The sequence below is a fragment of the Mytilus edulis genome, chromosome 3 (assembly GCF_963676685.1).
Source record: "Mytilus edulis chromosome 3, xbMytEdul2.2, whole genome shotgun sequence".
Taxonomy (NCBI): domain Eukaryota; kingdom Metazoa; phylum Mollusca; class Bivalvia; order Mytilida; family Mytilidae; genus Mytilus; species Mytilus edulis.
This window is the reverse complement of record NC_092346.1, coordinates 93423275-93451052: the sequence shown is the minus strand read 5'-3', so window position 1 is coordinate 93451052 and position 27778 is coordinate 93423275. Positions and strand designations below refer to the sequence as shown.

At 30.6% G+C, this 27778-nt stretch overlaps 1 protein-coding gene across 1 annotated transcript; it reads left to right on the top strand.

Moving 5' to 3' along the window:
* Window positions 1–3458: 3458 nt before the first annotated feature.
* On the top strand, window positions 3459–23816 carry LOC139517796 (alkaline ceramidase 3-like). Its single transcript, XM_071309237.1, has 11 exons — window positions 3459–3797; window positions 9694–9804; window positions 13026–13078; window positions 13861–13913; window positions 15338–15419; window positions 17518–17553; window positions 18546–18601; window positions 19463–19564; window positions 21219–21323; window positions 22552–22597; window positions 23593–23816. The coding sequence occupies exons 1-11, from the start codon at window positions 3698–3700 to the stop codon at window positions 23647–23649; spliced, it is 801 nt and encodes a 266-aa protein (XP_071165338.1). The 5' UTR covers window positions 3459–3697; the 3' UTR covers window positions 23650–23816.
* The last annotated feature ends 3962 nt before the right edge of the window (window positions 23817–27778 follow it).

Below are 27778 nucleotides of genomic sequence, written 5' to 3'. Positions count from 1 at the left end.
AAGTTATTTTATTTCTGTCCCATTTTTCAACATTAGCGTCTCGAAAGGTGAAATGTTTTAACTAAATGGTTTATGAAAATTGTTAAAATTAAATAAATAAAAGTAATTATTGCCCATTTACAAACACTACCAGGGGATAATCCATAATTACCCCCAACTTTAGCCTGGTAAACTTGTTGTCTCCTTGTGAAATATAAAACATATTAAAAATGATTTCCTGCTTAAGTCTTTTATTAATATAAAGTCAAAACCTTCTTGCTTTTCACTAGACAAACATGTCCTGTCAGGTTTAATTCTTATATATGTAGATGAAAAATAAAAGTCCTCAAAACACTAACATGACAGCAATTGCTTTTACAGCCTTTAAGGCTTTGATTTTTTTTTATAGAAGAGTGTCCACCATGCGCTTGCACTGCACTATAATAATAGTAGAATAGAATTATCATATATACAAATAGATGAAAATTATATATACATGCAATCGTAATATTAATAATATATATAACAACAAACCAGTGTATTCTCTACGACTATTATTATATAAGTATAATAGTCCAAGGTATACTGATTTCTTGCACTACAATATAACAGTTATTACGGTGGGGTTGAATTTCCTGTCATTTATTCATCATCCAAGCACGAACTTGTATCAGAAAAAAATATCTCTGTAAATTAACCCAAGTTTCAGGTATATAGAGATGTGATCTGTTTCTGTGACATGTGCTTTTGACCATCCACAAGAACCTGCGGTCATCCGATGTTCAGTACTGCAGTACTTTGATTTTCTTTTGTTGTCCTCTTCTATATATGTCATCATGTTGTTTATTTCTGTTGCTCTCTGTGATACGTTTTTTTTTTTTTTTTTGTTTTGTTCTGTTTTTGTTTTTTGTTTTTTGTTTTGTTTTGTTTTGTTTTGTTTTTTTTTTTTGGGGGGGGGGGGGGTCTGCTTTATGTCTATCTGTTGTTTGTTTCTTTCAATCTCTTCAATGTATATCACAATCACTTTTTCGACGAAGTACCTGATTTGAAAGGGTTTTTTTAAATCTAGGGGAACTCGGTTTCTTTTCACTTACTTCTGTAAATTACCAAAAGTTACAGAAAGAATTAAGTAACTATAAAAATGTTACAGAAAGAGAGGTATGAGTGTTTACTCATTGATGAAGACCGTACAGTTATCTATAACTGCTTCACTTCACGTTATGTCTTCTCTGTTAGATAGTGGTCTCATTTCAGATACTAGTACTTTAGAATAACGGTGTTAAATAGATTGCAGTTACTGAAACCAAGCTCAGTATGATAATATAGAAAAGGAAATATGGTATTATAGGTCTATATGCTGCCTACAACAACCAACATAGCCCATACCGTATAGCTAGCTGTAGTGTAGCTAGTGTCGACATGACTAATGCAAAGCAATTCAAACTAGAAAACACATTGGCTAGATTTACGACAAAACAATAAACAAAATACAAATATGACAGACAGAAATAAATAAAAGACAACCTCTGAATTACAGACCCCTAACTTGGGAACAGGTGCATTTATCATGTGGTTTGGGGTAGACATGTTTGTGATATATTGATCCACAGGATTTAGTGTAAGGACGCCGTTAACAGTCTGAGAAAAGTCTGACCTTGAGCATTACCAACATAATATAAGTACATGATATCGAAAGGATGTAGGATCATTAGGTTTTATAACAATGCACATTTGTTTTATTTAATAAGCAAGCACACCAATTTTAGTACTGATAAAAACAATACACAAATATCTTACTCAATGTAAAATTGACATCCTTAATTTAAGAAGAAGTTTATTTAAAGGACCAATGAGTTAAACAATTTAAATCTGCAGATAAGAAATCCTCTAGACTTGATATGGGTTGTTGTACTTCATATAAACAGATCTTATGAAGCTACGTCATAAATAGAACAGGAAGAAATTTTTATAAAGGTTTATTTTTCATTGGCAATGTCACAAAAACACACTAACATATAAGAAAATTAGAAACAAGATAAAAATTTCAGCATTGCTTTAAGCGTAATAAACAATATTATCATACAAAAAAACTTTTGTTGTGCTGTTAAACCACTGTCCGTGGATAGGGAGATGTTAAACCTTTGTAAATTAATCAGGCCGTTAAGTTTACTTATTTGTATTTTTTGTTATTTCTGAGGCTTTCCGATATAGTTTCCTATTCGGCATAGAGGTTTTGCTCGTTGTCGAAAGACGTACGAACACATCTAAGTTGCTTAACTTTTGTCATTGGCAAACATGCCACATTTGCCTGCTCTTTTTCGAAATATACAATGGTGTTTTTACCTGAAAGAGATGTTATGGCTCTCTCTCTTAACACGGGTCAGCCATTTATGGACTATCATCGTCTCTCAATACCATACTCACAAATGGTGTCAAGGTAGATCCGAAAATTCAGGTCCTGAAATTTTTCTTCCCGGACCTACAATCGAATCAGGAACCTTTGTGCTAGTAGTCCGATGCGTTAACCACTATATATACACACCATGTATCCTACTATTATGTTAGTGCGAAATACCTCAGTCAATTTGAATAAAGCAAATTATTGGCCAATTTTTTAATACGCATATCTCTGCTATTAAAGTTTAATTTTTGTCAGTAATGATTATTTATGTTTTATTATTGACATCCTAAACGATTGCAAACACCTACATATCGACTTCGGGATGATCTACGATCGAAAGGAAACTAAACAATACGAAAGGAAAGGGTCGTCTCGTTTATCTTGCAATTTTTGTTCTTGACATAACCAATTTAATCTTATTGCATGTCAGTTTCTATTAAAATTTGATTAATACTGAATCAATGGGTCAGTCAGGTGGATAAACATATTAAGACATGGTTTTCCATGTCACGGTTTCTTTTTTCCAAAGATTTTGATATGATTTTCAAAAATATTATTTACTATTGCTAATTCAAATCATTGTACTAAAAGAATCATGATACATGAGTGACATTAACAGCTATCTTCTAGTGACAACAAATTTAAATGCACTTTTTCGGAGGAGGCCGGGTGCCGCCAAACCCCTTCAGGTTAACTTGTTTTGGGTTTTTTTCGATGTACTTCCTCTCTGCACCTAACGTATGAAAATACTAGCTCCGCCTCTGTGTTTTTGTGTTTTAATTCTATTTCCTTTTATTCAATGATATCTGCATTCAAGAGGATGCTCATTTCTAAAACCCAGCTTTTTTGTACTGATATTTTACCACTTCCTTTTTTCTCCCCTCTCTTTTAACCAACACCACACCTTTTTATATCACCCATATCCGACATCCCCATTGTTTTTCTACCCTTAAACCTCACATTTCCAAAAGTCTGTCTGTCGCCTCTTTTAAATTAGCACTTGTGATCACTTGTTAGAATTTTTTTTCTTTCACAATAATTTTCCGTATATCTTTCCGTCACCAAACAGGAGCTTAGTACACTAAACGAACTTCCTGTTGTTAATGTTGTCTGCTACCAAAACAAATCTAAGCAATTTACCAGAAATTACGCAGTCAAATGGTCACTTACCAGGACGAAATTTTATATAGTATGACAAGTATAGGAAACGGTGCTGAATACTTGTTTTATTTACAGTAAGACACATGCAAAAGCCCTTAAACTAGGTCTTGAGAAGTCGAAGAAAAATCAAGGCAAACCCCATAGGAATTCGATGTGATGGCTCCAAGATTCGCCAGTGGATTTTGGGGCATTCCAACTGCCACAATAGATTGGTGTGAAGACAACTATAGTGTAACAACATATATTGCAGAATTTTGTAAGTTTTATAAATATTTGGTCAATGACAATGTATAAACATGTCAATTTTCAGTATTGAAAATGAAGATTCATGAATATACATGACTTTTTTCCTGATGATATTTCAGTCATGGTTTGTTTAGGCAAAATTTAGTCCTTTATCTAAATGTTTGCGCTATGAATGTATGTAAATTGAAAGCTTATATTTTTATCACCGTACAATTGATACCATTTTGGGGGTATACATGTACATATGCATTATTAGACTCATTTAATATAATTAATAGTACCCATTAATAAGAATAATTACCCATTTATGACTCAATTATGAGAATGTTAAAGTGTGTAATCAGCATTGCATAGTTCTCTAAATGGTAGTCAGAAGTTTTTGATTACTTAATTTTGCAAATGCCCATAGAAATTTTAGGCATGTCAAACTACTGGAAAACTTTATTCTGATTCCAATCAGACCAGTAGTTGATCTTACTCTATAATGCTGCATCCGTAGCGAAGAAGCAGTGAATACCGATTTTAAAGTCTTTTTGAGTGTTAAATATGAAAAATATTTCTAGAAAAGATAGTTCAGATCTTAACTCTTTGAGTAACTGTACCATAAACTCGTTAGACTCCGGTGGGACTCACAATTTCAACAAGTAATGAGTCCCTGGACTTACCTCCAAAATATTCTAGTACAACCGTAAGAACCTTGTATTTCGAGTAGTGCAATATTCTTGATATAGAAGAAATGCAGTATGATGCGCAACATGTATGAACACATCATTTGTTTTGCAATGAGATTAATGTCCTCAAGTCCAGTAAATCTGTTTATTTGGTTAATGGCACTTAAATGAACAGACAAATCAAATCAAATAATTTTATTGGTGTAAATTCCTATACAGAAATGATACCATCCGACATTTACAAAATACAAATACAATTACAAAAATAAAAAAACAAACAAACAAAAACAACAAAAAACCCAACATATTTTCTCAATGATAAGAGATACATATTTTATATTTACATTGTATGGAGGTGTTATTCATACAATATTATTAATTCAGCTATTGCAATCAGCTTAAATACTATAAAAGCTCTTAACAACATTATGTTTGATTTAAATGAATGTTCAAATCATACATATCGCTTATTCCAGCTACACTTACAGTACTAATGTCCGTATCATTACTTTTCAAAATGAAACTAAACTTATCTTGTTCACACATATTAACAAAAGATGGAACTATATCACTTAAATTACAAAAGAGTACATTTCTATTAAGTTCTAACGCTTTACATTGAGTGAGGAAATGTAACTCATCTTCAATTCCATCCTTGCAAATTGGACAAATTCTCTGTTCTAAAGGTGTTCTAGTATATCTACCAACTTCTATTAGTAATTTACTATAACTAATTCTGATTTTTACCATTTTAGAAATAACACTTTTGTTAAGGTCCAGTAGAAGATATTTTTCTAATTCAAAATTATTTTTAACTTTGCGATATGTTCTTAGTTTACATACCCGTAGCCAGGGGGGGTCGGACGAACCCCCCCTTGAAAACAAATAAGCACTGTTAAAGTCAATGTTCTGTTCGAATTGTGACTGTTAAAGTCGAGTTTGTGAGTCCAACGACCCCCCCCCCCCCCTTGGAAATTCCTGGCTACGGGCTTGGTTTATTACCACGACTATTACGGTAACCATTATTAGAGTCACAAAAAAAGAGCTTGTTTCCAGTATTTTATGAATTCCTCTTCTAATTTCTTTTGAAATGAAAAAAGTATTTTTTTCTTTGACATAGTATTTTGATTTTCCCAGACATGCTGAAAACCAAGTTTACCTAATAACACTTTTAATTTACTACAAAAACCATTAGGAAAGTTTAAGTTTTCATTGTACATGTATGCTTTCTTTACCATACTCTCACTGTCCATAATAATGATATGAAGCCAGAAATTAATTGTATTTTTAAGGGCTGACAATGAAAGTGGGAATAAACCTAATTCAGAAAGTACAGCATTATTAACAGCACCTTTATTTACACCCAATAAAAATTTAGCAAATTTTATTTGAATTTTATTTGGACTGAAGTTTGCATACATTGTAGTTTGACTTCGATGGTAGTATTTTGTTTCACTAAACTAATAGTAGCCCAAACTTCACTGATATATAACAGAATAGGTTTAATGCATGAATCAAAAAGCTTTAAATGTGTATTCATCTTTTCAGAAATTACTGTTCAGCATCAAAATTTTGCTTCTGCTGAATTGCAAATTGAAAAATGGTCTGTCGGCAAGCTTACAAAGTAAATCATGAAAATGAGCAAAGTACGAACAAAAATTGCATATTTATTTACAAATGAATAACCAATTTGATTTAATTGATGAGACATCTTTTATATTCTTGAATCAAAGGCAACATAAGTGATTGGGTAAGCAGATCAGGTAAGCTTTCAAATCAATAATTATTCTTATCATTGCAGACACCTCTTTGATAAAATTCAAAGTAATAATTAAATAAAACTTAATTAAATCGGTGATCCATTTAGTTTAACATTATGGATGATATACATAGTCCTAAGTTTATTTGAACTTAAAATTTAAATGGGTATATCCAACAGAAATCCAGTTATTGATTTTGTGTAGTAAAAAATGAACATCAATGACCAATGTTTTGTCAGGAGTGCATTTACATGAAAACCATTCAACCAATGCTTTTTTAATCTTTTGTTGTTTATGAGTTATGTTCCTTGACTCATTGGAAAACGCTTTTTAAGTGTTTTCTGCACAATTAGTTAAGAATTATTCAACTAATATTTTTCAAATTTTAATATGTTGTTTTATATTTATGAAAAAAAAGAGATCAAGTTCCATATGGGCAGTTTTTCGCATTTGCAATTCAGAAAAGCACTTAATGTAGGTTCCATGCATTAAATTGTATTTGATTGGTTGAACAGTTCTCAAGTGCTGATACAGAACAAGGCTCCACAAATATTTTCACAAAACTTCAGTCATTTGAGATTACTTGAAAAGTTAGACTCCTGTTTTTTACCATTGAATCAAGGCCAATAACACCTGAATGGCAACCCTTTTATCATCAGTATTGAATTACAACATATTGAAATGTGAAAAGCACAATTGAGACGTTCATAAGTAACAATGCATTGCACAAAAAAAACTGTAAAGCACCATTTTCCTAGTACCTTAATTAGAGACTATAACACTTGAACACAACAGTTGAAAATCAATAATATGGAACTTAACCTACATTATGTTGACATCAGTAACAACATATTAGAATTTGAAAACATTAGTTTCAAGGTTTATATGCAAGGCTACAACTAAAGTAACACGGACACAAGATAATACAAAAAAAAATGGTTTTGTGAATATATTCAGGATTAATTATTCAGCTAAAACAATAACACAGTTTTATGAAGAAAGTCTGAAAGAAATAACAATAACTGTCCTTTAACTGCATGGTCAACAATTATATACATGTATACACATACGTGTACTATTGTTCTAGTTAATTAATTATATGGATGAAAAATAGACACATCAACAAATGTACATGTAAAAAGCTTTCTTTTCAATAGATATTGAATTTAATATCTTATCTTTACATGATAAGCTGCATACTATTTATCTGTATTGGTGACATAATCAAAGTAACCTAAACTGTAATAAATCCTTTGTTTATTTTATACTTCCTAGATTCCTGAATTATATGTTGACATTTTATACCCTCAGGGAATTATACAATACTGTACTTTACACCAATCACACGCTGTGAAGTTTGTCTTAATTATTTATCAAGTCAATTATTTCCTCAGCTCTATTAAGTTAGATATTTAACCAAGTTCACTGAAGCAGAATATAAAACATTTCATATATAATACACTCTGACATTTAGAATATATTGGTTTATACTTCTCTCATTCTTTTCATCATAATTTTGTTTATTTCACATACATTCTCCTTCTCATGCTGGAAGTTTTAGATGGCACTTTCCTATCTTATTAAGGGTCATTTTTCCCCTTTCTCTTTTAATTTTTTTTTTCATTTTCTTTTTTATAAAGTAAAGATCATTTTATGTTTAAATTTTTAAAGTTAAACGATATACACAATTTGGCATTAACATATTAATACCACTGTTCAAATAGTAAATAGCATTTGGAAACAAGCTGTTAACTTGCTATACTTATCCGTTTCTTAACTCAAATAAGAACATTTTATATACTTCAACATACAGGAATTACTGTATATGATTATATATGTATGAAATTGATAGAAATATTGGGAAAGTCTGACACTTATAGTTATATCTCAAATCTTTTTTATAACTTTTTCTGAAATAAAAAAAAAAGAGACATGGTGTAGTTTACACTGGGCATTATCCTGTAAAATGGTGTGCCTTTTTTGTATGTCTGGCTATATAAGTAATTTATGTCATGTAGTACTACTTCCATGGTCTGCTAAAATCATCTGTTGTGATAAAAGAGGGACGAAAGATACCAAAGGGACAGTCAAACTCATAAATCTAAAACAAACTGACAACGCCATGGCTAAAAATAAAAAAAGACAAACAAACAACAGCACACATGACACAACATAGAAAACTAAAGAATAAACAACACGAACCCCACCAAAAAACTAGGGATGATCTCAGGTGCTACGGAAGGATAAGCAGATCCTGCTCCACATGTGGCACCCGTCGTGTTGCTTATGTGATAACAAATCCGGTAAATAGTCTTATTCGGTAGGACACAGATGTGATGATTGTTAGGTATTAAATATATTTACAGATAAAATCTAAATGAAATTTTGTCAGTAAAATGAAGAATTTGTATTAGTAACTATAAAATCCTTGGTAGAATATTACATATGAAATGTATAATGATATTATAAGCAAGTTTGCAAATAAGTATTTTTTTATGAGACTAAATTATTTTTGTACCAATAATATAATTATTATATTTTATAATTATAAATTCTGGTCAGTAAGATTTATAATCTTAATCTTCATATGATCAAGGATCATATGTTTTAATCTGATTCTAAGATACTTAAAGCAACAAGTAAACTATATTTGGTGCACATAATGATTGTAAGGTGTACATGTCTGTCTGGCATGTATTCTCTGACCTTGACCTTATTTTCATGGTTCATTGGTCAATATTAAGTTTTCATGGTTTCTTTTATATCATTGAATCTATACATGCAAAAGGTCAACAAAATTTGGTGTATGGAATGATTACAAGGTGTACAGGTCTGTCTAAAATTTTCCCACCCTGTATTTGACCTTGACCTCAATGTATCATTAATCTTCTAAAGTTGATGTGATGCTGCTTATGGTCCGAGTACACAGTTATTTCGTAGTGCATTTCTTTTAGACAATAAATGAAAATAAAAAAAATCCCACCTGCGCTTTCTCAATAATATTTTTACAGTGTGTTGTACTACTTTTGGGACAAATTATATCAAAATTATAGAAAACTTCATCAGCTCTAACTCAAAATATGGACAATTTTATGTTAAGGGGGTCTTGAAATCTTTTGATAGCTTCCGAAGTGCTAATTTTTTACCTTTTTCAGCTGGACCTAATCACTACTTTACTTAAATATTTATGACCCAAATTTTTTTACAGTGTCATTTCATCCCCCAACTTGCTATATGAGGCATAAAACATGAAGAAATAAATTTGGAAGGGGTATAACAAAAATTGACAAGTAACACACTGTCCACACTAAGGACTATATTCGTGGACAACGAAAATCAAAGGACGATAACTGTGTACTCGGACCTTATTCCTTTTATCTATAAGAGTTTCCCCATTATATCAATGATGAGTCTGTAAAGCAGTAAAATATAAATTGAGAATAAGATTTTAGAGTAAGTAATTTTATATTTTCAGGGAACACCGTTAGTAATTTCATATTCATCATACCCTCAGTGGCTGCTTTGTATTTTGCCTTTATTGATCACATGGATGATAGATACAAATGGTGCAATGGATCAGTATTAAGTAGGTATTCTCTAAAGTCAGATACAAATGGTGCAATGGATCAGTATTAAGTAGGTATTCTCAAATGTCAATCACTATACATGTATTTAGTTATATTCTAATTGGAAATATTTTAGTTTTAAGATTTGTGTATTATGAAACTTAAAAAAAGACCAGACTAATAGTTCAACAAAATAATGTGATAGTAATTTCCCCCTTAAAATAATTTATAGTACAAATTGTACACATAGATTTAGATTTTATACGACAGCAAAAATTTTAACACAATGTTTATAACCACAAAAGGAAGCTTGGGATTGATTTTGGGGGTTATGGTCCCAAAGGTTAAGGAATTAGGGGGCCAAAGGGGCCAAAACAGCATTTATATAGTTTCAGGACAAATAGTTGTGTATTAGTATTTCAATTGTTCTAAAAGTTCTATCATAAGTAGAAGGTTGGGATTTATTTTCAGGGGTTATTGGGCAAACAGTCTAGGAATAAAGGGCCAAAAAGTGGCCAAAAACAATATAAAGAAGAAGATGGGGTATGATTGCCAATGAGACAACTGTCCACAAGAGACCAATGACACAGACATTAACAACTATTGGTCACCGTACGGCCTTCAACAATGAGCAAAGCCCATACCGAATAGTCAGCTATAAAAGGCCCCAATAAGACAATGTAAAACAATTCAAACGAGAAAACTAACGGCCTTTTCTAGTTTCAAGACAATAACTTGTGTGTAACTTTATGGATCTCTCTGACATTGTACCACAAGTTCCCATATAACACAGGGAAGGCTGGGATTCAGTTTGAGGTTAATTAATTTTCCCGAATATATAGGAATAAGGGGCCAAAAAAGGGCCAAAAAGAAGCATTTTTATAATTTACAGACAATAACTTGTGTTTAAGTGTATGGATCTCTATAATTTTTTACAAGAAGGTTCAATACCACTAAAGGAAGGTTGGGATTGATTTTAGGGGTTATGGTCCCAATAGTTTAGGAATTAGGGGCCAAAACAAAGGGGGCCCAAAATATTCATTTTTGTAGTTTTCAAACAATAACTTATAGTGTTTAAGTGTATGAATCTCTCTGAAATTTAACCACAAGTTTCCATACCATGAAGGGATGGTAAGTATAGACTTCGGGGGGTTATTGGCTCAAAATGTTTGGGAATAAGGGGCAAAAAAGGGGAAAAACTAGGTATTTCTGGTCAATGGACAATTTAGACAATTTAAAAGCAGTGTAAGGGAGGTAATTCTAAAACATTTAACAGACAATGTTGGGTATGTTCGGATTTACCTCCCTTACACTACTTTTATATTATGTTTAAAGAAATGTCAGGTTTTGGACTAATTGCAAAAAAAAGGAGGATGGTTTTTGTTTTCAATTTTTTTTCTTCAAATTTCTCAAATTCCAAATTTTTAAAAAGTTAAAAGAAGAAATCTTTAATTGCAATATATTGCGCAATAGATTTGTAAGATCTTGACATTTTTTTTGTGTCAGAAACTCATATTATGTCAAAAATTTGATCACAATCCAAATTCAGAGCTGTATCAAGCTTAAATGTTGTGTCCATTCTTGCCCCAACTGTTCAGGGTTCGACTTCTGCGGTTGTATAAAGCTGCGCCCTGAAAAGCACCTGGTTTTAAGTCGTCTTGAAAAAAAAGAACTTACTATATTTTTAAATATCCTTTAATTACCAATATATGTATGGAGAAAAATTCAAAAAATGCATTGATTCACCTCGTTAATAATTTCAAAATTATGATTAATTTGTTGTCAACCACATTTAATACATTGTATATATCTTTATTGTATTACATACATGTATTTATTAAAGACATGATATTTTTGCAGCTAGATTTACCAATCTTTTGCTCTTAACATTTGTACAACATGAAGATGAATGACATACTAATCATAGGACAGTTATTACATGTTATTATCCAGTTTATGGATGTTATGTGTCACTGATTTATATAGTATTATGTATTTGGTCTAATAAATTGTCGATTAGCAGTAATGTTATATTTTTCTTTGTGATGTCATTTCCTCCTCTTACATGAAGATCTGATTAATTAAAAAAGAAAAATCCATATTAAAAAAAAAGAAAAAAAAATTTATTAAGAAAATAAAATTTTCTTTATATTGAGAATGAGATAGAAACAATGTTTTTCTATATTTACAAATATGTCCATCTTCATATTAATCTAGCTTGATTATAAGTATTCTGGAAGAAAAAAACATTAATAATATCTTTATTTATATCAAATATCTTTTAATCACTTGAATGACCTCTATTACAAGACCTACCTATTATATTTATTATTAACTTGTTTTCCTCCTGAACAAGCATGAAATATTTGCCACTGGACGTTAAGCAATCAACCTTTTAATCACTAGGGATTAAAACCCCATGAATTGTTGCCTCTTTATTGAGATGTATTGCCATATAGCAGGTCTAAGCATAAATGCCCAACAAGGGAAATAACCTGCTTCAAATTGTAATAAAATTGAGAATGAAAATGGGGAATGTGTCAAAGTGATAACAAACCTGACCATAAAGCAGACAATAGCCGAAGGCCACCAATGGGTCTTCAATGCAGCGAGAAACTCCCGAACCAGGAGGCGTCCTTCAGCTGGCCCTTTAACAAATATGTATACTAGTTCAGTGATAATGGACGTCATACTAAATTCTGAATTTATGATTTTTAATTTTAGTTTTTTGTGTATAATTCAATTGTACACAAGAAACTTAAATTAAAAATCATACAAGACTAACAAAGGCCAGAGGCCCCTGACTTGGGACAGGCTCAAAAATGTGGCAGGTTAAACATGTTTTTTGTAATGCATGATTCTGGAAATGGCTATAGGTGCTAACACTGATTATACACATTAAGAATATAAGGAATTGTTTAGGATGTAATTGTGTTTACAGATTACTGTCCTCAACACTTTGCTATATATGTATATCACAGTTCTCCTCTTAAAACATTGCTTTTGAGTCATGAGTTTTGACTTTGTATCAGACCGTTATTCATCTAACAAATAATTATGTACTGAACAGGACCCGATTTTTCTGATGTCTATAAGCCTTTTTGTGGTTGGGGACATTTCACAACACCAGCAAGTCCATGGCTTTAATACATACATGTAGGAGTTATCTCAAACTTTGTAAACATGTGCCCATTTTAGTTAATTCACATATTTGATATGACATTTTGAATGTTTGTTTCAGCCGTTGGTCTTGGATCCTGGTGCTTCCATATGACACTACTATATAGTATGCAGGTAAGAGTCAACATTTTACTATATACCTTTATATATATGTGATATTTTGGATCCAAGTAATAAAGAACAGTTGTACTTTTTTATAAAAATGTCTTACACAAAGTGAAGCTGTCATTTCTAGCATGAATATTGACTACCAGTTTAAGAAGTCTGACTGAACAGTAAAATGTCAGTTTCTAAGAAGAAAAATGGCAGTTTCTAAGAAGAAAAAATGTCAGTTTCAATTTAATAGCTAGGTCAAATTACAATTGGGTCAAGATTGACATGAAAAGAATTATAGATTTAATAGCTAGGTTAAACTATAAATGGGTCAATATTGACATGAAAGTATAAAGATGAAGATTGTTAACAATTTTGAAATGCTTTGCTGACTGTTGTTAACAGTGGTCCAAATTAAGTCTTTTCAGTTGGTCCTACATGCAATGAAGTATGTGTTAAGGAGACACCAACTCAACATAGAACACATTTAAGGATGAATTTGTTACTCAAGTTGACAGATTTCTATGTTATTGATGTTATAAGTCTGCATTTTACTCGTTTTCATATTTATCAAGAAATTTATAAAATCACCATGAAATGGAAGTTTTTATACATCTAAAAAAGACAATTTTATATTGCACTTAAAGCACATTTTCTATTGCTTTTAATATTTTGTGTTTTTTTTAACTTAGTTTTAAGATTTCTTAATATATACTTGTATGTAAAACTTGAAAATAATATATATTTATGATAATGTAAATATATATTACGTGTTCATTTAAATATTGTATTTAATTTTTAAGCTTTTTGATGAACTGCCAATGATTTATGGATCAGCATTTCTGATTTATTCACAGTATGTATTATTTAGAAACATGGATATAAAAAAAATATTTGTTATTGAAAACTTGCAGATTGCAAAACTAGCTTTATTTATTATGTGTGTGGATAAGGTCCTTGGTTAGGGTAAACAATTTGTCCTACACTACAGATATAACACCATAAACCATTAAAACATGAAAATCTAATAGAGAAACCAATATCATTGTTTACATTAAAACTATTAAAGAGAGTGTCTATTATGGCAAGTTGTTTAATTAATATATAAAGTGGTGATATAGTTATCAACTTCTATTACCAGGTAGTTGTCAGTAGACAACTTTATTATATACAGACTTCATGTCATGTCACATTATGTAATATTCTGTGAATTGTTGATCCAGTTTTAGGACTTGAGAAGGTAATGGTCTGACAGGATTATTAACAGATGGTATTATGTGTTATCAACTCCTTAACAGCTTTTGACTGATGATTAGCTACTTAAAACCTTATAAAAAATACAGCCTTCAATATTTCAATATACAACTGGTATTTGTATTGATGTTTGTAGTGGAGCATATAAACATATTAACTATGGATAAAAGGAGTATTTAGTTAATGACAGCTACCTAACAACACATATAACCAAAAGAGAGCAACACACCATCTTTGTAATAGGCTGGGGTTTATGCAATACCTTAAACTCCCAATTGTTCGGAGTCTGTAAAAGTTGTGAATAAAATCACTAGAAACCTTATCAGAATAAAAGATCTTAAATGAACACCCCCTCTAAAACAAAAAGACATTTAAATATGACGAAAGACAACTAGTTCATATAGAATGATGTCTGTTGTAGAAACATATTTGCTCTGAAAAGATATTGACAAAGTAAGTTTTGAAAGAATTGTATAAGGATGTTTTTGTTTTCAAACTGATCTAACAAATAATACTGTAAATTTAGCACATGTAATTATTTTTGCACACAGAACTGCTTTTTTTCTTTTTTTTAACTTAAAACGCGATTCCATATATTAAGTATACATATAAGTCTGACCAGGTATTACTACTAGACATTTTGATTTCTCCTGTACAAAAATCTTGTTTTAATCATTGCAATCACTTGGCATCCTAAAGTCATCTATGAAAAACCCAATCAAGTAATAGGTTCTTGATATATAGTGGTTCCATAAGTTAAAAACTTTAGCAGTTAAAATGCAACTTCCATGGTCAAAATTTTTGTTTTAAAGCCTTTTAAATCCTTTTTTTTTATTTTTTAATCTGTTTTTTTTTCTGCATTTAGAGTTCCTCTCTTTTGCTTAGGTACTTGCTTTTTTTGAAATCACATAAATAAGTATAATCAATGTATAGGTATAGATGTCAGGGGAGTGATACAAGACTCAAGGAGTCTTAATTTTATTCATGATTTTAATGCTTGCTTATAATCCATATTGCTTCTTTCAGTTTAGAAGTAGAGAAACCTCGCAACCATGAAAATATACCGTTGAAGATAATTTTAACATTGTATTGTTTATTTGTTACTATAGTAAGTATCATATCAGTAATTACTCAGTTAAAATACTGTTCAAACAATGCTCAGACCACCTTCTTTTGGCAAAAATTATCTGATTTGCTTTTTAGTTATTATTTGACCACATCAAAGCTTTTTTTACAAGTATCTCTTGTCATATTTCACATCAATATTTTAAAATCCTTATTAAAAATGTATTTTATCGTTTTAAGTGACTCCTTGTTGTCTAATTTGTTAAAACAAATTTTCCTTCTTATTAACATGAATAATGCTTGTTTTGCTGTGTCTTTTGGAAGTTTAATTAACCCTAACTTTTTGTTAGAATTGATTGTTACTTTGTGCTTCACAATATATACTACATGTATCAGTGATGTAGGAGTAGACTGAAAAGAAGGGATCCAACTATAACAAACATCATTGTATGCTACAAATAATAATGAAATAAACAAATGTATTTTAAGGGAGGATAAACTGGATGTGCTGATTAACCTGACTGCTATTTACCTATAGTTAGGCTGGACCTTTTATTTTTATACCCCACCTACGATAGTAAAGGGGCATTATGTTTTCTGGTCTGGGCTTCTGCTTGTTTGTTCAACCGTCCTTTTGTCCATTTGTTTGTTCGTTCCTCTGTCTGTCCCACTTCAGATTAAAGTTTTTTGGTCATGGTAGCTTTTGATGAAGTTGAAGTCTGAACAACTTGAAACTTAGTACATATGTTCCCTGTGATATGATGTTTCTAATATTAATAACAAATAAAGAGTTTTTATCCCAAATTCACAGTCCACTGAACATAGAAAATGATGGTGCAAGTTGGGCATTCGTGTACTATGGATACATTCTTTTTTTTATACAGACACTTGCCTAACCATTTATACAATTCTACTTTTACTTTCTCCATATGATAAATTTGCCGTTTTTAATTTAAGCTGACTTGTGAGATGCATGTAGTATTTAGCCTTTATTTATTAATATATAAGCATGAACTATTCAGTTTTTTCTGTGCAAGGAAAGATTGCAAGCTGTACATGCAAGTCTGGCAAGGTTCATCTAAAATTGATATTTTCAGGTTCATTTGTCAGTGTCCAGTTTCTATGACAAAGTCACAATATGTGTTTTCTCAGGTACTATAAGCATTGGGTCAACTATATTTGGTGTATGAAATAAATGAATATGGTGCATTTCTGTCTTGCAGTTTTGTCTGACCTTGACCTCATTTTCATGGTTCAAAAGGCAGTACTGTAGATTCATTTGTTGGATACCAATTTTCAAGGATTTCATGGTTAGCCATTAACCAAGAATTCCAATGTATGCAGAACTTGGTAAAAACACGAAAAATTGGTCCCCAAGAAAATAAACAAAACCACAGTCTATTGTTTTGATGGTTAAGTTTCTTTTACAAATCTTATTGCATGCATGTCTCTGTCTGGTAGAGGTTTTAAGTCTTTCAACAAAAATTCAAACATGATCTGTAAAGCAGACAAGACATTTCAGTTTGTGCACTCTTGTTATTCTATAACTTATAAAGAGCAGATAACCTATAAACTTTTCATCTCTTGATCGTCAAAGGAAACCTTTTTAGCTGCCTAAGTTATCAAAGCAAAGAGCTTTTCTGTTTGGTCTGTTTTTCATAGATTTATGCTGTTTCTTTTAACCAATTCAATTACTATGAAAATGTCAAAAATTATTTTTATGTTTAATTTTTATGACAGTTATGACATCAATTTATGCCTGGTTTTATGCAAAAAAGTAATTAATTGAAGAAAAGTTACAAATGTGTAAAGTTTCCTGTGTGTACCAGTATAAAGTGGTCTGGCAATTGTACATTTGTCAAATTTTAGTGCAAGCTATGTGTTTGTGGATCAGGAAACTGTTTGCCAAATCTTACATAAACTTATGTACCTAAAGCTTTCAAAATATGTCGTTGCTTTTGCTCAGCTACGTATACTTACAGTTATTATGTTTATATATAAAAATATATTTATTTAGTGAACAATAACTTTACTTTTCACAGTGATTTTGTCACTTAAGGTTATTTCCTTATTCAATATTTCATAAGATTAACGTAGAATAAACAAGAGGAGCTCTATATAATTTGATATATATTTTTCAGGTATATTTGCTTACAAAGCATGTGCTATTTTTTCAGGTAAGGTATTTATTCTGAAATTGTCAAATTGTATTAAGAATTGAATGCTGCTTTTTGTAAATTTATTGGGGTGTAAAAGCGTTGAACGAAGTACAAGCAGAAGCGCTTCATACTAAAAATGTGCGCACAGTCAACGCTTTTACAACCCTATAAAGTTACAAAAAGAAGCATTCAATACTTATAATTACATTTTTTTAGCTAGAATCATGAAAACACAATTTTTATCAAGTTTTCATTTAATTTACCTTTGCACTTTATTGTGGGACCTCGTGTCATCATGAATGATAAATGTTATTGTCTAATACAATTGTTTCAGGAATAGCACGAGATGTGCAGTTGGCCAATCAGAATAACGTATTATAATGAAACATACATCTAATGTAATTATTAAGAATTGAATGTTTCTTTTTATATTTTTATTAGGGTGTAAAAGCATTGACCATACTCAAAAGCAAATATTGTATGAAGTGTGCAAGCGCTTCATATTAAAAAAGTGTCAACCAAGATAACAATTCTTATGAAACATACCTGTAATATAAATTAAATTTATAAAAGAATACAGAAGTGTGTACACAAATACTTATGAATATTAGAATTAATCAGTTCTTAATTGTTAAGTGGCTTGTTTTGATGATTTGCTATCTTCTTTAAATAGATTAAAAGTGTTCCACAAACCTATTTACAGGTAATTTATATAACTAGGAGATAAACTTGTTATAGATATAAGAAGATGTGGTATGAGTGTCAATGAGACAACTCTCCATCCAGGTCATTCAGGTCACAATTTTTAAAAGTAAACCATTGTAGGTCAAAGTACAGCCCTCAACACAGAACACACTGAACAGCAAGCTATATTTAGTTTTGTAGATATATCTTAATTCAGCACTCCATGTACTTGCAAAGTCAGCAAAATAGGCTTAGGATATTTTGTGACAGTAAAACCAAGATATACACCCATAAAATGACTGCTATTTTAACTTTTTATATTTCAGTTGTCATATGGTTTTGTTGTAGTAGCAATGAGTGTTGTATGCTGTAATAATTTTAGGTGAGCTTTTTTTTTAAAGTATGTGAAACATTAAACATTAAACATTAATATCCTTAACAAACCAAGAATTAAAGGACATGATGGAACATTGTTTTTGAAGTATCTCATGTAAAGATTAATATCCACAAATAAAAACTCAACTTATACCCTGATTTATAATTGTAATAGAATGTTTACCTAAACTATCTAGAATAAAACATTGAAATAATAGCCCAGATTTATAACTGTATAACAATATATATAAGATTCTTTAACTAACATGCAAATGAAAACCTCTGATGCATTGAAAAATCTTTGAAATAAAATCACCCAGATTTCAGCTTATATGCATAGACACTTTGAACTAACACCACCTGAGTGTGACACGATTGATTTTGCTGTAACTCAAAAAGTATTAATCTTATTTCACCAAAAAGTATACAGATCATTTGATCATAACTGTACAAGCATGTTTACATCTGTACCTAACATATCTTCTATTGAAATGTGAATATGTTTAGACAACACTAAAGATCAGTACAAAACAAATTTATGATCAAAAGACAAACATAACCAATGACGACCCAAAACAGGCAAATATGAACCTTTATGTGTATGTTAACCTAACTGGGCAATTCCTTTATTTGAAAGACTTCCTAAAGATCCTTGAATAAGCATTATTCATTTGTTAACAGTAACACTGATCTGGTTTATATTGTACAGAATGTATCATGTTTACAAATCAAAAATTGAAACCCATATTCCCATACCAATAAGACTATTCTTGTTTGTGTGATTATAATTTTTTTTTAAGCAAAATTTTATACACACTATTTTATTCCAAAATGTACTAAAATCAGTAATATATGTTTTCTGTTTTAGGAAGTATAGAGAAGCTAGAAACATTTTTATAGTTGCCACAGTTACATATGCTTTTGGATTTTTTCTATGGGAGATAGATCAAAACTTTTGTGGAGGCCTTAAGTAAGTAAAATATCATCAGATCAAAATTTATCAATTTGAGCAAAACCCATATCATACAACAAGATATATAATACAATGAAATTACAAATGCTAAACAACACAAACGTGAAACTTACAGCCTGATTTATGTTCAAAACAATGAAAGAAAAACAAGTATGAAATACAGCAACAATACTCATTATTTATATATCAAATACAAATGATAAATAGACATGTGATATATTCATAGTCCACATTAAAATGATTATCTCACATAGTTATTATCACTTGTACACACAAGTAGTTGAAAAGTTATATAAATAACACATAGCAAAGAGGAGGATAGAGCAGATTATTACCCCAAGAAAACATTGTCAAATGCGACAACGGCAAGGTTGACAATTTGTTTCAAGGGGTTACAATCTGCTCTACCACCCTCTAAGATATGTGTTATTTAATTATACCCCCGCTTTAAAAAAGGGGGGGTATACTGTTTACCTCCGTCTGTCAGTCCGTCCGTCCGTCAGTCAGTCCGTCAGTCAGTCCGTCCCATGAAACTTTCGTCACATTTTTCTCAGGAACTACACATCCACCCTTTCTGTAATTTGGTATCAACATTTATATATGTCAGCCATACCGTGTGATGCGTTTTCAGATTCATCACTTGACAACTTCCTGTTTACCGAACACTTGTCTGATTTTACACATGATAGCCAAGTTGAAAATTTTCGTCATATTTTTCTCAGGAACTACAATACAAGGATTTTTGAAATTTTGTTTCAGGATTTATATAAGTCAGCTATACTGTGTGATGCGTTTTCAGATTCATCACTCCACTACTTCTTGTTTACCGAACACTTGTATGATTTTACACATGATAACCAAGTTAAAAATTTTCGTCACATTTTTCTCAGGAACTACAATACAAGGATTTCTGAAATTTGGTTTCAGGATTTTTATAAGTCAGCTATACCGTGTGATGCTTTCTCAGATTCATCACTCCACTACTTCCTGTTTACCGAACACTTGCATATTTTTACACTATTAATATTATCCACTTGCGGCGGGGGTATCATCAGTGAGCAGTAGCTCGCAGTTTCACTTGTTCATTTTGCTGAATTTTATGGTATTTTTGCCATTAAACTTCAATTGAAATCAATAATTGCTGATGACATGTACAAAACAATGTTATAGTTATTAGAAAAACAAAAAAAGTCATAAGCAAGATGTTTTATTTATTTATGGTGATGACAATATGAAAAAATATAAAACTTGAGCTTTGTCTTTAGAATCCTTAATATAGATTAAATTCATTGTCTTTTGAATTGAATTATCTATTTGTGATTGGTCTGCATGAAAGGGTGACATTCAATGAATTATCTCCCCCTGAGCCATTGGATAGAGTGAATTGCCCCTTATATGAACTAATCAAAAACGCGCATTTGGAAGTGAAGTTTAATAAATATTCAAATTTTGTTACTAATATTATACATACACATAGTTAGTTTCACAATTCAGTACTGACTCCCCAAACTGCAATCACTGATCTCCCGTACCAATATAAATTAATCACTAGAGTCTTGTAAACTGTATAATGTATTTTATGTTAGTCACACATTGAACACTAAGAAAACAACACTCAATCAGTTATTCAGTAGATTTAATCTTCTTTCAGATTATGGAGAAGTGAAGTATTGGGACCTTTTGCACCAATATTTGAATTACATGCATGGTGGCATCTTCTAGCAGGGACAGGAACATATCTATCTGTATTGTATAGGTAATACTGTGATATATTTAAGTCTTTATGAAATTTATATACTAGTTTTAAAATCTGAAATTCCTAGTTCAGCAATAGACATAATACCACCATTGTTTTATAGTCTATATGTTAAATTTGCAGTTTTCAAAAAACTGTGCAGAATTTATCTTTGTATCTTGTCAAATAAAGAAATACTTGGCATGCGTAAAGTTTTATTCTGTCCAGTTAAACAGAAAACTTCACATAACATTAAATTGCATACAAGATAATAACCATCACTGGAAGTTGCCCAACCAAATTGTCACCCTTTTATTCCTGTGTACAAACTTAAGTAACCATGTAACCTCAAAGTTCAAGTTAAAAAAGATGGTATTTTAAACACTCAAAATATATGTTAATGAATAAGAATTTTGTTATTGCAATGAACTATATTATTTGATTTCCTAAAACTGTCAAATTCAAGGGAATATATTTTTTAACCCTTTTTTGTATGTAACCGTATGTGATGTACTATGTTTTTGGTGGTTTTACACCTGTACCTCTGAAGTCTATGAAAATTAGTACTAAACAATGAAACCATTTTATAGTCATATTGTGTCTGTACGAGATTCTCTAAATTTACCAATACCAGGGGTACCACATGTTCACATTTTAGGAAAAAATGTATATGGATTTATTTGGAAATCAAAACTCATTTTACGGGACCCTAGACATTTAAGATAGTGAATATTATTAAACCAAATATTTTGGGAATGACTCATGCTGGATATATGAAAATCATGAAATGCAATTTATTGATCAGATTGTAAGACACTTTATTTTCTGAAGTCAATAAGATTCAGTGTAGCTTTTGATTTCTTGATGGTAAAGATTATATTTTTTTCTGTTTCTAGAAAAAAACACATTTCTTCCATTTATCCTAGTAGAAATTTATAACTAAATTATATGTGTAAGTCATGGTTGTGTTATACCTCTCCACAAATACACCATCTAGTTATAATACCAAAGAGAAAGACTCACAAGTTTAAAAAAAAAAAAAAAAAAAATCTGTGCGGACCATTGTTTTATTTAAATTTTTTATATGTTTCTTTTGATAAATCAAATAATTTGTATATATAAAAAAGAAGATGTGGTATGATTGTCAATGAGACAACTGTCCACAAGAGACCAAAATGACACAGAAATTAACAACTATAGATCACCGTACATTGAATAAATATCAAAGACTTACATTTTTATTTTTCAGTGCATATTTAAGATCTTTAGTATTAGGAAATAAACCAGAAATAAAGGTATGTTTATAACATTACTTGTATAATAGACCCATGAAAAGGCTTGCTGTTACATTATTATTCATTTCTATCATCATTATTGTGGAGAATTCTCAATATAATTTAAAAAAGATGTGGTAAGATTTCTAATAAAACCAAATGTAATAGATGTGTACATATTTTATACTTGTTGACTGCTTATGGTATGGATATTGAAATCTCTTTTTTATTTTTTAATAATAGTTTTGTGTTTTATTATCTTGATTGTTTTCATGCTCCCACTGTAATGGAGGAAGCATTAAGTTTTACCCTTGTCCTTCTGTACATCTGTGCATCCTGAAATTTGTTTCCATTCTCTAACTTTAGTTTGCCACAACAAAATGTTTTGAATTATATACACCATGCTTATTACCACAAAACACAGATTAAGTTTGAATTTGGATGGCCTCACTTTTGCCTTTCTAGAGTTATCTCCCTTTACAAATGGAAAACTTGCTTCATTTTTTGTTTCCCTCTTCCAACTTTAGTTTGCCTCAACCAAATGTTATGAATCATATACACAATGCTTATAACATCAAAACACAGATCCAGTTTGAATTTGGGTGGTGCCACTACAAGGTTCTAGTGTTATCTCCCTTTACAAATCTCTATTCTCAAATTTAAGTTTTCGTTACAAAATTGTTGTTTTGACTTATGTAATTAAGTAAAGATTATGACATAGGAAGGTACAAATTCTTTTTGTTTTTCATTCTCAAGCAAATAAAGGGATAAAGTCCTGTAAATAAATGCTTGCATTTATTATAACTTCTGACGCAAGTGTGAAATCTTATTAATGGGATTGCAAAAATTTCATGAAGGGAAATCTCTACTGAAATTTTTAATGCAAGTTTTTATAATTGTGAACCTGATATCGTCTCATTTGTTTTTGTATTGATGAAAACATTTATAATTTTTTAATCTAGAGTAACTATTAATGTGTTGTAATCCAATGTAACATAAGCAATCTTCATTTTCAGTACTGGAAAAAAGTTTGGCCCTACATTCGGATAACTAATGGTAAAGCATTGACATGATGATGGTATTGTTTAGTGTATGGATGTGTGGAGGATGATTCCAGGTGTGATTGATGCATGGTTGTTGAACGCTATATTTTTAACTGATTTCTGAGGGATGAATATAACTCTTATTACTTTGTATATTTTTAACCTGTTCTTTGCTGATAATAAGATTTCACTGCCAATATCAGAGTCAGTTTTTTTTATAGGAAATAGCATTAATAAGTAAATAAAAGGTTTTTTAAACCATAACTCCGTAGTTATAAACCAATATAGATAAAAAAGTACAATAGTTATAAAAGTATTTTATGTTGGTAGATGTATGCATTTATGTATGAAAATATTTATTTATTTTTGAAGTAATCAATAATGAAAGAGCATTTCTCAATTGTTGAAACGGGTATTCATTCTGTTGCTACATATGTTTATAGTTAAAAGATTTCATTTTCAAGTTCAACAAAAAATCTCAACAAAGTCATTCAGATCTTTGTGGCATTGTGAATAATGAAAATATGCATTTCTATGGTATTAGTTGGTCTTCATTTAGGGTAATGTCTTTGAGCCAAGAAAATTATTTATCTGTTTTATACACTGGTTTCTGTGGGCATTAGCTGCTGGCTTTTGATCATTACAAATGATCATGATTTTCACTTTGAAATGGAAGCAGAAATCACAGATAATTTTAGACTTTATACTACAAATGCATTTTCAGGTTTGAACTCATCTCTCGTGGTTTTAATAATTGTTTGAAGATTAATGAGAAAAGACATGTGAATTATCACAGCTTGAGTTTTGGTTTAAGCAAGGTCAGTGGCATTAAGATTGAGGCATTTCAGCTAGTAGAAGAGAATGTTTCCTTCAATATAAGTCACAAAACTGTCAAAAAATACATCATTTAAAAACTTCACTTTTTTCATATCATAGTCATGTATTTGGTGCTGAATGTTTAATACATTTGTTATCAATAAGTATGTATGTGTAAGTAAAAGTATAGTTTCTCCCTCCACATGTGTAAGGTGGGAGTCTAATTGTTTTATCCTTACAGACATTCCATTTGTACATCAAATGTCTTGTCAAGGTTAAGTCCAGTTTACGTGGAAATGAAAAAAACTATTAGTTTCTTGCCAATAGGAAAGTTCTTTTCGACTGCTGCATGTGCAGGTTAGTTTTTTTGTTGATACTAGAACACACCTGTGATATCGCGGGTCTGTGACTGAATTAAAGTATATTACTATGTGTAAGCCTTATTTTAGTCTCTGCTTTCAAACTCTTCAAACTCTTTCTGTGTGAACCCGTTGACCTGGAATTATTTTGAAAACAAAAGGTCCTGAAATAGAGTATTTTTTAATCAACAGTATCGTCCTATATTAGTTATAAATAAAGTTGAATTCTTTGATTCGCTGTTTTACGTCATGCACGTTAACAAATTGAAAACTGTACCTATACGCCTTATTTTAAGTCCAGATTTTTAGTATTCGTATCGTTATCTTAGAAAGTCTTGCTGATTAAAATACTGCAATAGGAAACAATTTGACAATGATTGAATTTAGTAGTGTCAACCCTGTGATTATGACTTGTGTATATAGCAAAATCCTAAATACACAATTAAACTTTGGTGGTGCGCCTGTCAGATGCAGAGCGTACAGATAAGATAATAGGTAACGGGTGAATATACTATTGATAATGGTATCAGATTCGACCTGGAACTTGTTAATTATTGGCAATATTAATTATGTGTAAAACAAAAGGGTCTGGAGTGGTGTAATTTTTAATCTACACCATTGTCCTATATTAGCTATATATAAAGTTATTTTTTGACCTTGTTATTTTAGTATTATAGATAACATGATATACATTGTCGATGAGTTTCTATGGTTGCAAAAGTGTGCAAGATGGTTATTATTTTTTATCATGTCATGCACAGTCAATGCACATTGTATTTCACAACTAGCATTTAGTTTCATCTATATTTCAATGTTGCCCAGTCTTCACAATTTACCACAATCTCTACAGCCCAGGGAAATGTATTCTGCCATGTACTAGGCCTTACAAGACATAAAATATTTAACAAATTTTATGAAAGAAAGACCAATTATTAGTCTTGCAAATCAACAAGTTTTAGTGAAGACTGGTTATGATACATCAAATATCATTAAAACATGACTTAACTACTCTTATATTATGGTGTTTTTTTTATGAAAAGCTATGCTTTGGCCAAAAACTTTTTTCTTCCTTAATGTGTTGACTATAGGCTATCATGAGTAATGTGTACCTATTGTGAGAACTTACATTGATACATATCTACTGTAGTAAAAGCTCCCTTTTATTTCTTCACCTTAAAAATATTCAATAAATTACTGGGAAAGATAATGAGTAGAAACAGGATTTTTTTCACAAAAAGAATTAATGAGTCCACAGTCTTTACAAAGACTTTTAGCATGAACTTTCTGTTAAAGTAAAGTTATTCAGCAACATAATTAAATGTGCATATCACATTTTCCTCAAATAAAAAAAAACAACATGTTTATGGTTAAAATATTACTAAAATTTTGAAAGTAGTTCTGACATGTTCAAATTTTGAAACACTCCTTTTGAATTAAAATTTTACACCTATATTGATGTTCATTTCACTTTTGTATGAGAATTATAAAAACAACAGCTGACTTTTATTATCACAAACGTTCATGTATCTCAAAGGAAAAATATAATTATGGCAATACAATTTTGGAGTGCACATTATTTTGTTGCCAAAATTATTTTGTAGCTAATTTCCCAATGTTGAAAAAAATTGAAAACATACCTGGATATACAGTAAACATGCAGTTTATTTTGATTTACTTTATCTTTAACAACTAACAGATAACCAATTTCAACATGAAATTTATACTTTTGTGGACTTCAATGGATAGATAGCCTGTTTAGATTTTTTGTATTAGTTTAATTCTGTAGATAGGATTAAGATCTCAACTAGTCGTATATATTTTTCATGACTTGAGTCCAGCTTTAGGAAGTTTTATTAGTTAATCATTTTTGCAGAATTTATGTTTTATGCATTATATTATCTGTACATTGTTATGTATAAATCGCTTATGTTTGTTTATAAGCTACAGCTAGATTTTTAAAAATTTTTAAATCTTATTATCTAGTGAATTTGACAATGTAAAATTTATTTTTCTTTTTCTAAAGTAAACGAAAATGTAAAGAAGGTTAACTTATAACCAATCCATATTTTTCCTCTTTCATTTAAAATGGTTAAGTTTCACTTCAATCTTATTATTGTTTGTCCATCTAAGGTTAATCGTACTGTCCTTGTGTCAGGTTTTCATGAAAGAATTAACTAAATTGTTGTATTCAGAATCTTATTGATCTTTGTTTTATAAAAGAAAAAATGATGATGTGCAATAGGAAAATAATATAGGGTAAAGCTTTATCTCCATACTTCTGTTTCTGGGATGGAGGGTTTCATGTAATGAGGAGTTTTTCTGTTAATTCTGAAAGAGTGATGTAAGTTCTGCAGTTTTGATCAAATGCATATGAGTTTCTGTGATATTTATTTGTCATTTGCTAGGCAATTTACACTTAGAGTAGCATTTATACAATATGTACAAGTTATTTGGTTATTTTGAATACAAGGATGAGAGGTATGTTTACAGATTAACAACCGTTGACTTATTATTCCCTAAATATATCTAAAAAGAAAGATTCCTGGTATAAATGAAAGGTTGGTTATATGCCACATTGAAATATATCCCTTTTTCACGGTATAAATCAAAGATGTTTTTTATGTACATCAGTATACAGTTATTGACTGGGTTTTAGATCAACAGTTGTTTAGTTTGACAAGAAAACAGAAGTGTTGCCCTTAGGCTAAGGCTGACATTTACTAACAGTCTCTGGGTGTGATAACAATTGATCGTGAATTGATTGAACTGTTTTGTTATACCTCCAGTGGAGTCCACCCTATCAAGTGACATTCACCGTACTAGTCAAAACTGATCAATGAAACACAGGGGCTTGTTTAGTGGGTCAGACGAGGTTTTACTGTCAATGGCGATCGCTATCCTATATAAAAAACCAATTCACAGGGGCTTGGTTAGTGGGTCAGACGAGGTTGGTTTTTTATATAGGATAGCGATCGCCATTGACA